The sequence below is a fragment of the Sphaeramia orbicularis genome, chromosome 24 (assembly GCF_902148855.1).
Source record: "Sphaeramia orbicularis chromosome 24, fSphaOr1.1, whole genome shotgun sequence".
Classification (NCBI taxonomy): domain Eukaryota; kingdom Metazoa; phylum Chordata; class Actinopteri; order Kurtiformes; family Apogonidae; genus Sphaeramia; species Sphaeramia orbicularis.
The window spans coordinates 35,734,819-35,747,860 of NC_043979.1; the positions used below are offsets into that span (position 1 = coordinate 35,734,819).

Sequence of the window (13,042 nt, forward strand, 5' to 3'; positions counted from 1 at the left end):
TTTTTCAAATTGGATTTTACATTTTTTGTCCTTTTGTGTTGATATAGTAGGTTAAAGTGAAAAAAATAATAGACAGATGAGATAGATGACTTTGTGCTGAAAAAAAAAACACCAAACATGGGTATGGTAAACATTTCTTTATATAGTATATAAAGGCAAAATCAAAAGTACTTAAAAATGCCCCAAACAGACTCAGACCACCAAGAGTTAAAGCTTCAATAAACAGTATTTTTGTCGTTGCTTTACAAAAATCCCATATGGCACGAACCGGTGTCGTATTTGTCCATCTTTACATTCAGTCTGTGCTCAAGAGAGATGAGAATGCAACTGGAGGAGAATGTGTATTCAAGTCTGTAGTGACTTTTTTTCTTGAGTTCTGGCTCCTATGTCTTTCACAAATATGCAGTTCATATTACTACATGAACAGCGTACACATAAACTATTGTTTAGAGAACAACGTCGTGGGTAACAACACAGGAAACACTGGAACTATTCAATTTTTTGTTTTAGCAGCTGGCTGGAGCAGGTGACTGACAGCTTGTATCGGTATCTCTCCTTAACATCTGCATACCTCTGGCCCACATTTATTCAACTCTCAGTTCCCGGAAAGTGGACACGGGGGGATTTTACTCACAGGAAACTGTACCACACACATGTACCACACATGAAACACTGCATGCATATACCAGTGATACTGATACTGCACTGTGAGACAGGATAAGTTGAGTTTACTTAAAAAATTTGAGGAAACCGGTTGTCTTAAAAAAATTAAGTAATGAGTAATGAAAACTTGAGTGTAGTAAACTTAACCCTTTCATGCATGGAGGTCACTACAGTGGACAGTTACTCTACAGCTTTACTCTTGTATATTCATGAGTTTTGTTATTTTAGTTCCATATCAACGAACACAGTGGACACTTATGCATCATGTCATAAACTGCAATTCATACCATTATTGTAACGTTCTTGATTGGTTCTTGAGTGGAAATCAATTGTTAATATTCATTTTTTGCATATTATCTCCATTAAGTGAGTAATAACTAGTATTAGAATATGTTAAAATGTGAGAAAACATCAGATTAGCTGCATTAAACATGGTTTCATTTCACTGTTTTCATCTCACTTTATGATATTGGGTTTTAAATATGTTTCTTTGCTTCAAGAATAAAATTCATGGTGTAGCTGAGTGGACATTTTTGTAACTCCATGAAAAACAGGTTGATTTAAAAAAAAAAAAAAAAACTTCAATCACATTGGGTTTTTTTTCATGCCTAAAGAGGAATAAAAACACTCAGGAAAAAAAAATCTTGATTAAGGTTCTCATAATTCATGCATGAAAGGGTTAAATGCATGATTTGAATGGAGCTACTATTTTAAGTACAACATACTAAATTAAGCCAAGTTAATTTAACTTAAAATTTGTTACAATGTCAATTGCTTTGCATAATCATTAGACTTCATATCATCAGTTCATTGTACTCAATTCCAAGTTGATTTAACCTCCTAAGACCCAGCTATGGGTTTTCTGTCCAAATATGTGGACAGGAGTTTCACAACTTTATACAAAAAAAAAACAAGAAAAGAAAACTGTCCACCACAAAGGACATTTCATAAAAATTTTAAAAAGTGCATCTGAAAAAACTGTTGCATCATGACGTTTCCAATATAAGCACTTATTTAATAAAAAACAAAAAAAGCTTGTACTTCGCTGACATTTCCTGGGTCTCAAGAGGTTAAATTAAAATCTTTTGCAATATAATAGAATATTGCTTTGTATAATTATTCATCTTAATATATTGTAGCGTGGATGGAGGTTGGGCAAGAAGTTAGCTCAATGTAATTAGCCAGTACAGGAAGTGCTTTTAATTTGGCATAATGATTTACATAAAATAAGAATAATGACAGATTGTATTTTATTTTATTTATGATATTCTTTATTAATATTGTTCTCTTAAGTTTGAAAATGTTGCCTAGTGTGGAGAAAATAAGAATTTTTGTATGAAAATGGTAGAAATGTTTAACCACATTTTGATTAATAAAGTTGTAAAAAAAAAAAAAAAAAAAAAAAAAAAGGCATAAAGATAGATGAACAGGAAAGCCATTGTTGGGCCTACGGCTCTCACTCATGGTGCAGCTCTACAAAAATACAAAAACAAACACAAAAAGGCCAATAAACATTGACATACACACATTAAGTCAAAATTAACACCAACACCACAACCCCGCTGAACCCCTGCACGTAAAAATAACACATTTTTAGCAACATGCCCAATACCCACAATGCAATGCGGAGATAAAAAGGTGTGGTCGTGACTAAAACTTAGTGATTTAAATCCATTCAACTTAAACTTTTTCGTACTTTTGATTATGTCTACAAATTAGAAGAATATACTTTTTATTCATTTAATAGTAATATAATAAAACCTAAATCCTTTAAGTACATTGTAATTACAGCCTTTTAGTAAATACAAAGTCCGGGCTTACAGTGTGCTGTGAATGTGAACCTAAATCCCTCATAGAGTGAAAGCATTTCAGACTCTTCATCCTAGTACTTGGAGTGACATAATGTGAAATTTAACAATTATTACCCTACCGGATATATAGGTGTAGGCTGCCAATGCATTACTAATGAGGGCCATGCTGGAACTAGATGTGGAGTTGAAGATGGGATTCATGGCTGGCTTTTCTTCTCTCTCTCTACCAGTTTCTGAAGGTTTCTCCTCGTTGGGGTTGGTCTCCCTGGGTGATTTCCTGTCTGCAAAAGATTTAGATTTAGATTTGAGTGATTTATTCCGAACATGCAATGAAATTTAACATACATGCGAACAAGCAAAACATTACATAATAATACAAATATCAACATTCATAACAATCTCAGACAGAAGAACAGCACAATAGTTCAGTTTACATGCCCGAAAAAGGGGTGGAAAGAAGAGCAATTTATTTAATCCCACCCCCTCTCCCTAAAATATTATTAATAATATATATGTCCCTCTTCCATTTACATTACTCTTTAATATTTATATATCTATTCACACACACTCATTCATCCATATACACATACATTTATGGGTCAAAACACAGTAATGTCCCATCAGACAGCGAACTTTGATTGATTGTCATTCCAACATTTATTTCAATATAAAGTAGCTCCTTGTTTTGGATAATCCCTTATGGTCCAACCAAAGCAAAAATGAATTTAAAAGTAAAAATGTGCATCATTTAGCAACACTAATCTGCCAGATTGTCTCTAAAATGTCCCATCAGAGAGATTTTGAATACTGTGTTTTGAGCCTTATACATATACAGACAGCATACAAGTACACATACACGCATAAAAATACACATATAATCTTTTACCGATGCGTTTCTTAGTTGTGCTGGCAAATAAATAAACAAATAATAACTAACTCAAAGAAAGAAATATATACATAAACAACAGTGAACATATGGTGACAATTAAGAACCTTCATCCCTATATCTTGTGAAAAACATGTTCTTGTAAGTGTTTGTGAATTGGCTTATGTTTGAGTATTCCTTGTGCTCCTCCCTCAGTCTATTCCATACTTTAACACCACACACAGATATACTAAAACTTTTCCTAGTAGTGCACACCCTCTGAATTTTGAAATTAAATCTACCACTTAAATTATAACTCCCTTCCCTTTCAATGAATAATTATTACCTCTGCCAGGAGGTACTGTGATCACTTTGCTTTGTGTGTTTGTTTGTTAGCAGCTTTACGGAAAACTATTACAACCATCTTTACCAAATTTTACCCACAGATAGGCCTAGGCCCTGGGACCAACCCATTAAATTTTGGGCCAAGTAGGCCGAAGTTCAAGGTCACAGCAAGGTCACAAAATCTCAAATTTTCCTATCTTTCATCATTCAGCAATTTTCAAAAAAATTCCTAAAAAATTCAAAACAACTCCGATTAGCCTCCAATTTGATACACCCGTAGCTTATAACAATACCTTGTACCTGGCACAAAATTGTCCACATCCACTGTGGAATGTGGACTCTGTGGACATTTTAATTTAACATTGAAAATCCCATTTACCACACATTTTTCATTATAACTCAACAAATATTCATTCATTCATTCATTCATTCATTTTCTGAACCCGCTTTATCCTCACTAGGGTCACAGGGGTCGCTTGGAGCCTATCCCACCTACATAGGGGCGAAGGCGGGGTACACCCTGGACAAGTCACCAGTTCATCACAGGGCTGAACATATAGAGACAAACAATCACTCTCACATTCACACCTATGGGCAATTTAGATTAACCAATTAACCTATCAGTGCATGTCTTTGGATGGTGGGAGGAAGCCGGAGTACCCGGAGAGAACCCATGCAGACACGGGGAGAACATGCAAACTCCACACAGAAAGGTCCCACCCCCCGTTGACTGGTGTTGGAATCAAACCCAGGACCTTCTTGCTGTGAGGCACGAGTGCTAACCACTGCACCACCGTGTCGCCTCAACAAATACTGATTGGAATTTAATATAATTTGACATACACATGACTGGTACCAAGCTTCAACTTTTTCTGCTGTATGGAACAACCTTGAAACTGTTTAATTTAAAAAGAAATAGTCGATCCACACATGCACATCGTTCAGGGTGCTTGGCGGAGGTTTGCGTTCTCTGAACAATTGTTTCTGTGTATTTCCTGATAGTAGTTTATTTTTGGCTTTGAATATGATTTGTGTTGTTTGTAGCTCTATGATGTCTTTGAGTTTAAAAATAACACTGGGTTACAAAAAAATGTTTTTTGCAAGTTGTCTAGGTTTTTTCAACTGAATTAGGACCATTTTGCACCGCTAAATCCAAAAATGACATCTGTTTTTCTCAATCAGGTCAGGTTTTTTTTGCTAATTTGATTTTGAAAAATTTGATCTTCTCACAAAATTGATTACATTTTTGTGACTTTATCAGTTGATTTTTTATATAGTTCTCACCCAAAATAGGTTTTAAGAGAAAAAAAATCATTTTCTAACAGGATGTATTTATTATTTATTATGTATTCACCGCAGATGTAGCAGAATACGTCAGGCTTATTTTTGCGAGATCTTCTAGTCGAAGCCATTTCATTCACCTGTAATATTAAAAAAACCATTAATCATAAATTGGCAAAAGTAAAATCTTCAGAACTCGTTTATTGCAAGAAATATGAAAGAATTTTGTATCATGTGATGTGAAAATGCCCATAAATGTAAGCAAAAATGTTAAAAAGCCAATATGTAGCATAGTTCAGAAAGTTGACCTGACTGAGTGAAATTAATGTGATTTTTGGATTCAGCACACCAAAATTATCCTAAATCAGCTCAAAAAACTTAAACAATAAATTTGTTGTTGACCAGTGTAATTCAACAGGGAAGTTTAGTTTGAAGCAGGAGCATGATTACATAAAACTGGCGAACACATTCATTTTCTCCATCTTATTTGGACGCATGTGTCTTTAAAAATTTTCTTTTGCAGGCGGATGTGAATAATACACTTTGAGATCAGCGTCTGTGGCCACGTATTCAATGACACACATGGCGTGTGTCTTGAACAGTTTCTTTCCCACATTTACAGTCAGATGATGACTGGACTAGCTGCCTTTTTACCATAAATCATGAATGTATTGTCTCTGAGGTATTGTGACTACAGAGCACTGATTCATCTTTAACCCCTCTCTGTGGTTTTCGACTTCAGGAGATACACTGCTGTAAAAAGATGCATCATATGTAAAGGAACACATGCTCACAGAGAGCGGCGTGATTCACAAGATAACGCTGTATCCGCTTCTGTCAAACTCATTCTGACTCAGGCCATTAAGAAACACAGAACCACATGGGAAATATTTTAAGTTTGGCTATGTTTCAGAAGCTCCTCAAAATCTCAGAAAGCAGTCTATTTATAGATGGGAACAACAGCTTCCTTCTGGATTTTCATCACAGCATGACGTCTGTCAGTGTTTACATGCTGGCCACAGTCGAAAAAGCAGAGAAACACAATGATTCAATCACTTAGAATTTATGAAGGGTGTTTTTTTCAAAGTATAGCTGAATGTAGGAAGCCTCAAGGAACTTATTAGATCAGATTTATTTAACTAAAGATCCATGAATGATTAATGCTACAATGAAAAAAAATCTTTAAGCGAAGAAGGGCAAAATAAATACAGGTGCTCAGATCAGTGGATTGAGTTTTAAAGCTCTGTATTCTTGTTTCTATCATCATGTTTACATATCGGTACAGGTAAGCCTGCTTTGGTGAACTGTCACACACCTCAATGACCTCTAATTGCAGAGTCTCTGAGGTGTGTCAGGCTCTCTTTATCTGTTAAATGCAGTTTAGACTGGAACTGCTCACTGAGGAGGTAAACGCTTCCACCTGGACCCACTGCTGCGGCGCATACGTCAGCGAACAGCCAACCAATAGACCACAATGCCGCTTTCTTATCGGAATAAAAATAACGAGACGAGTCAACAATGCTTGAAATGACACAATGATGAGAAATAGTCGATCATGTTACAGATCTAAAATAAAAACTATTAAGCTCTTTATTCCGATGACATACAGTTGCGGAAAAATTATTATTATTATTACCCTTGTTTTCTTCAATTTTGTGTTTATTTTAATGCCTGGTTCAACTTAAAGTACATTTATTTGGACAAATATAATGATAACAACAAAAATAGCTCATAAGAGTTTAATTTCAGTGCTGATATCTATCCATTTTCCATGTTTTCTTGATAATAACTAAAATCACGACCCAATAGGTCAAAGTTAAAAACTGCAATCTGGAAAACTATGACTTTTAAATAAATGATCTTCTTTCCATCTTCTCTAACAGTGTTCTACTTGTGCTTTTATATACAATATGTTTGTGCCTTTTGAGAATATTAGTTATTTCTCTGGCTTGGATAAGTGAAATACCTTATGAATGTGAACATAATTTTTGAGAAACCATTCATAACAGCTCTAGCAATACCACAGTAGCGTAAAAAATTATTAGACCACACTTGTTTTCTTCAATTTCTTGCTCATTTTAACGCCTGGTTCAACTAAAGGTACATTTGTTTGGACAAACATAATGATAACAACAAAAATAGTTCATAAGAGTTTAATTTAAGAGCTGATATCTATCCATTTTCCATGGTTTTCTTGATCATATCCAAAATCTTTTCAGTTCTTACATCAATATTTATGGCACTGTGCTGCCAAAAACAGTGCTTTTAGGCATTCCATGTTTTCTTTTCTGTCTGTTTTAGTCACATGATACACACAGGAGTTAGTACTTAATTGCATAACCATTGTTTTTAATGACTTTTGATGGTCTAATAATTTTTTCCGTGACTGTATATATGCAAGATACACCAACCAAGATACAAATAATAAGAACCGTTCATTGCTCAATAAATTATGATTATTATTTTTTAAATTGTATCTTTATTTGGAATGATCATGAAAATTCACAAGCATATCGGCATTGGTAGAAAAAATAAATAATTAAATATCATTCCAGTTTGTCTTTTTTGAGTCCAGGAGATGCACTTCACCAGCCAGATGGGGCTCATATACTCACTTTGAAATAAAAAAACAAAAAACAAACAAACAAACAAACAAACAAAAAAACCCCAAACTCTGATACAACTTAATTAAAGATTGAACAACATATACAGAATTGAGTATAGAAAACAGAGAATGGGGGGGGGGGGGGGGGGCATCTGTCTCCACTGTCATAGAAATGATCCTCAATAACCACTCAGAAATTAAATAAGAATGTTACAAATAAAACATTTTGCCAGTGAGATCAAATAAAGTCTGCTCTCTCGTGGGGGCTATGAATAAAATCTAGCTGTTCCAAATTTGGTAAAATTTAGCTTTTTGGATTCTTAATTGGTAAGTCATTTTTTTCCATGCTGTATATCTCTAGAATAATTCCAATCCTAAGGTAACAATACAGAAATTTAATGAAATTTCATAAATGGAAATCATAAAATCATCCTCAAGTCTCAAATTTATAATATTCCAAACATAAACTGTGAGTAATTCTTCAAATGAACTATTCAAATTAATGTTTTTACTAGCAAATTATGATTTACTTAAGAAATGAGGTGAATACATGATACACACGAATTAGTACTTATTGCATAACCACTGTTTTTGATGACTTTCGATGGTCTAATCATTTTTTCCGTGACTGTAGATATGCAAGATGCACCAACCAAGACACAAATAATAAGAACTGTTCATTGCTCAATACATAAATTGAATGAAATTTCATAAATGGAAATCATAAAGTTATCCTCAAGTCTCAAATTTATAACGTTCCAAACAAACTGTGAGTAATTCTTCAAATTAACTATGCAAATTAATGTTTTTACTAGTAAATTATTAATTACTTAAGAAATGAGGTGAATCCATGATACACACAGGAGTTAGTACTTATTGCATAGCCATTGTTTTTGATGACTTTTGATGGTTTAATCATTTTTTCCGCCACTGTAGGTTCATACTGTCTTCTAAGGCATTCTCTAGAGGCAGTAAGTTTAACTGGTATGTTCATCATGGCTGCCAGGAAAATACAACAGGACTTCAAATCCCTGGACAAATGCATTGCTATACTGGCCAGATGATCTTTCAGCAACAGCAACAGGCAGTTAGGACTAAAGATGGAGACAATAAAAAGCCAGAATCTTGCGGTTTACAACTGTAATGCATTTAATTGTTGGGTCCATTTATATAAAATGTTCTTGTGTGACAAGACATTGTTCAGAACCACGGAACATTATTTCATTTGTAGTCAAAACCCCAACTTTTCTAGAGACACTGAAAACATCTCGGCTATGTTGGAGTATTTCCCCCAATGCAAGCATCACATGGTTATATTGAATTGTCGCCACGAGCCAAAAAACCCCCCAAACAAACACGTAATTCTCAATTTTTGGAGACTGTAAAAACTTCAGCTGACAGTTTAAGGGAAAACTGAGAGTTAATGCGGAAATGTAAACAATTAAAAATTCAGTTTGTTAGTAAAATGTAACTTTCTTTAAGCTTAACGTCTGTATTTTACAAGTGTGTATTTGTGTCTGTGCAATAACTGTTTTTATGTTTTAGCTGTGTTTATGTTTTCTTTCTGTTTATGTTTGTGTGTATCTGTGCAAATGGCAAATCTATTCTATTCTATTCTATTCTATTCTATTCTATTCTATTCTATGCTATTCTATTCTAGAATAGCATAGAATGGAATAGAACAGAACAGAACGAAACAGAATAGAATAGAAGCAACTGCAAACTGATATTAAAATGAGACTTAAGGCAAATTCTATTCTATTCTATTCTATTCTATTCTATTCTATTCTATTCTATTCTATTCTATTCTATTCTAGAATAGCATAGAATGGAATAGAACAGAACAGAACAGAATAGAATAGAATAGAATAGAATAGAACAGGAGCAACTGCAAACTGATATTAAAATGAGACTCAAGGCAAAGTCTATTCTATTCTATTCTATTCTATTCTAGAATAGAATAGAATAGAATAGAATACAATGGAACAGAACAGATAGAACAGAATAGAATAGAAGCAACTGCAAACTGATATTAAAATGAGATTTAAGGCAAAGTCTATTCTATTCTATTCTATTCTATTCTATTCTATTCTATTCTATTCTAGAATAGCATAGAATAGAATAGAATTGCATAGAACAGAATAGAATAGCAGAATAGAACAGAACAGAATAGAACAGAATAGAATAGAAGCAACTGCAAACTGATATTAAAATGAGACTAAAGGCAAAGTCTATTCTATTCTATTCTATTCTATTCTATTCTATTCTATTCTATTCTATTCTATTCTATTCTATTCTATTTTGTCTGGTTTAAAATGAATAGAGAGATGAAGATCATGACACATATTTTCAAAGTTCAACGCCCCCTGTGCGTTCCATCCCTCATGCCCCTTGTTCACACACTTCCTCCCCTATGAATGACTACATCAAAGATTGAAACAGGTTTTTCTGGATTGGCTTGAAGTGGAGTGTGTGAACCTGATGCAAGGAAGTAAAGTCACTCATTCATTGGAAACTGTCCACACTGCTGCATACGTCTCCTGTCCTACGCCTCTCTTAAGTCCTCACTCATTCGTCTATCGTCCTAATCAGTACAGTACCGGTAGCTGAACACAGTAATTAGTGTGCTGGATGCAGGCCACCGTCCCTCATGAATAAAGCTTTGTTTGACTTGCTTCCTTGCTGGCGTCTCCTCTTTTGCAGTCTTTCATTTCATTGTTCTTGCTCTGTCTTCTCCCTCTTTCTCTTTCTGGGAGTTTGACGTTATGACAGACTGAATTTGACTGTGGTCACACTTATGCAATGATTTGCTCTTGGAAAAGCAGTGTGTTTTGAAGACCAACGATCCTAAATGATCCACACTGTAAAAAAAAATCCTGTTGTTTTTACAGAAAAAAACTGGCAGCTGTGGTTTCCAGAACAATACTGTAAAAAAACACTTCCAACTGTAAAAATATTTATGGAGTAACATGTAGATTTAACATTTTAAACATGTAGATTTAAATGGTAAATGGATTGCACTTATTTACCACATTTTCTACACCTTCATGGTGTCCAAAGCACTTTCCAAAGCCACCAGGTCCGACTGGGAGCAATTTAGGCTTCAGTGTCTTCCATGGACGCTTTGACATTTGGACAGTCAGAGCCAGGATTTGAACCAGCAACCCTTTGGTTATCGGACAAGCCGCTCTACCAAATCTACCAACCCATTAATTTACAAATTTAAAATGTTATATTGTTAAATGTTTACTTTTTAAAAAAAACTTTATAGTATATATATATATATATATACAGGGTGGGGAAGCAAAATTTACAATGAACATTTAGTTGTTTTTTCTCAGCAGACACTACGTCAATTGTTTTGAAACCAAACATATATTGATGTCATAATCATACCTAACACTATTATCCATACCTTTTCAGAAACTTTTGTCCATATGAGTAATCAGGAAAGCAAACGACAAAGAGTGTGTGATTTGCTGAATGCACTCGTCACACCAAAGGAGATTTCAAAAATAGTTGGAGTGTCCATAAAGACTGTTTATAATGGAAAGAAGAGAATGACTATGAGCAAAACTATTACGAGAAAGTCTGGAAGATACTATTAAAGAAGAATGGGAGAAGTTGTCACCTGAATATTTGAGGAACACTTGCGCAAGTCTCAGGAAGCGTGTGAAGGCAGTTATTGAGAAAGAAGGAGGACACATAGAATAAAAACATTTTCTATTATGTCAGTTTTCTTGTGGCAAATAAATTCTCATGACTTTCAATAAACTAATTGGTCATACACTGTCTTTCAATCCCTGCCTCAAAATATTGTAAATTTTGCTTCCCCACCCTGTATATATATGTATATACAGTACAGGCCAAAAGTTTGGACACACCTTATCATTCTTCGCATTTTCTTTATTTTCATGACTATTTACATTGTAGATTCTCACTGAAGGCATCAAAACTATGAATGAACACATGTACTTGTACATGTACATTATGTACTTAACAAAAAAGTGTGAAATAACTGAAAACATCTCTTATATTCTAGTTTCTTCAAAGTAGCCACCCTTAGCTCTGATGACTGCCTTGCACACCCTTGGCATTCTCTTGATGAGCATCAAGAGGTAGTCACCTGAAATGGTTTTCACTTCATAGCTGTGCCTTGTCAGGGTTACTTAGTGGAATTTCTTGCCTTATTGATGGGGTTGGGACCATCAGTTGTGTTGTGCAGAAGTCAGGTTGATGCACAGCTGACAGCCCTATTGGACAACTGTTAGAATACATATTATGGCGAGAACCAATCAGCTAAGTAAAGACAAACGAGTGGCCATCATTACTTTAAGAAATGAAGGTCAGTCAGTCTAGAAAATTTCAAAAACTTTGAATGTGTCCCCAAGTGCAGTCGCAAAAACCATCAAGCGCTCCAACGAAACTGGCTCACATGAGGACCGCCCCAGGAAAGGAAGACCAAGAGTCACCTCTGATGCTGAAGATAAGTTCATCTGAGTCACCAGCCTCAGAAATCGCAAATTAACAGCAGCTCAGATTAGAGACCAGATGAATACCACACAGAGCTCTAGCAGCAGACACATCTCTACAACAACTGTTAAGAGGAGACTGCGTGAATCAGGCCTTCATGGTCAAATAGCTGCTAGGAAACCACTGCTCAGGAGAGGCAACAAACAGAAGAGATTTATTTGGGCCAAGAAACCCAAGGAATGGACATTAGACCAGTGGAAATCTGTGCTTTGGTCTGATGAGTCCAAATTTGAGATCTTTGGATCCAACCGCCGTGTCTTTGTGCGACGCAGAAAAGGTGAACAGATGGATGCTACATGCCTGGTTCCCACCGTGAAGCATGGAGGGGGAGGTGTGATGGTGTGGGGGTGCTTTGCTGGTGACGCTGTTGGGGATTTATTCAAGATTGAAGGCAACCTGAATCAGCATGGCTACCACAGCATCCTGAAGTGACATGCCATTCCATCCGGTTTGCGTTTAGTTGGACCATCATTTATGTTTCAACAGGACAATGACCCCAAACACACCTCCAGGCTGTGTGAGGGATATTTGACCAAGAAGGAGAGTGATGGAGTGCTGCGCCAGATGACCTGGCTTCCACAGTCACCGGACCTGAACCCAATCGAGATGGTTTGGTTGAGCTGGACCGCAGAGTGAAGGCAAAAGGGCCAACAAGTGCTAAGCATCTCTGGGAACTTCTTCAAGACTGTTAGGAAACCATTTCAGGTGACTACCTCTGGAAGTTCATCAAGAGAATGCCAAGGGTGTGCAAAGCAGTCATCAGAGCTAAGGGTGGCTACTTTGAAGAGACTAGAATATAAGAGATGTTTTCAGTTATTTCACACTTTTTTGTTAAGTACATAATTCCACATGTGTTCATTCATAGTTTTGATGCCTTCAGTGAGAATCTACAATGTAAATAGTCATGAAAATAAAGAAAAAGCAAAGAATGAGAAGGTG

The 13,042-nt window shown here is 35.5% G+C and overlaps 1 protein-coding gene across 2 annotated transcripts in view; it reads right to left on the minus strand.

Moving 5' to 3' along the window:
- The window catches only part of eva1aa (eva-1 homolog A, regulator of programmed cell death a), a 165,941-nt gene that overhangs the window by 3,275 nt on the left and 149,624 nt on the right, over nucleotides 1–13,042 (minus strand). For both annotated transcript variants that reach the window (XM_030129145.1, XM_030129147.1), the window contains one exon: nucleotides 2,594–2,755. In XM_030129145.1, coding sequence (XP_029985005.1) covers nucleotides 2,594–2,755 — 162 coding nt within the window. The remainder of the gene's footprint in view (nucleotides 1–2,593; nucleotides 2,756–13,042) is intronic.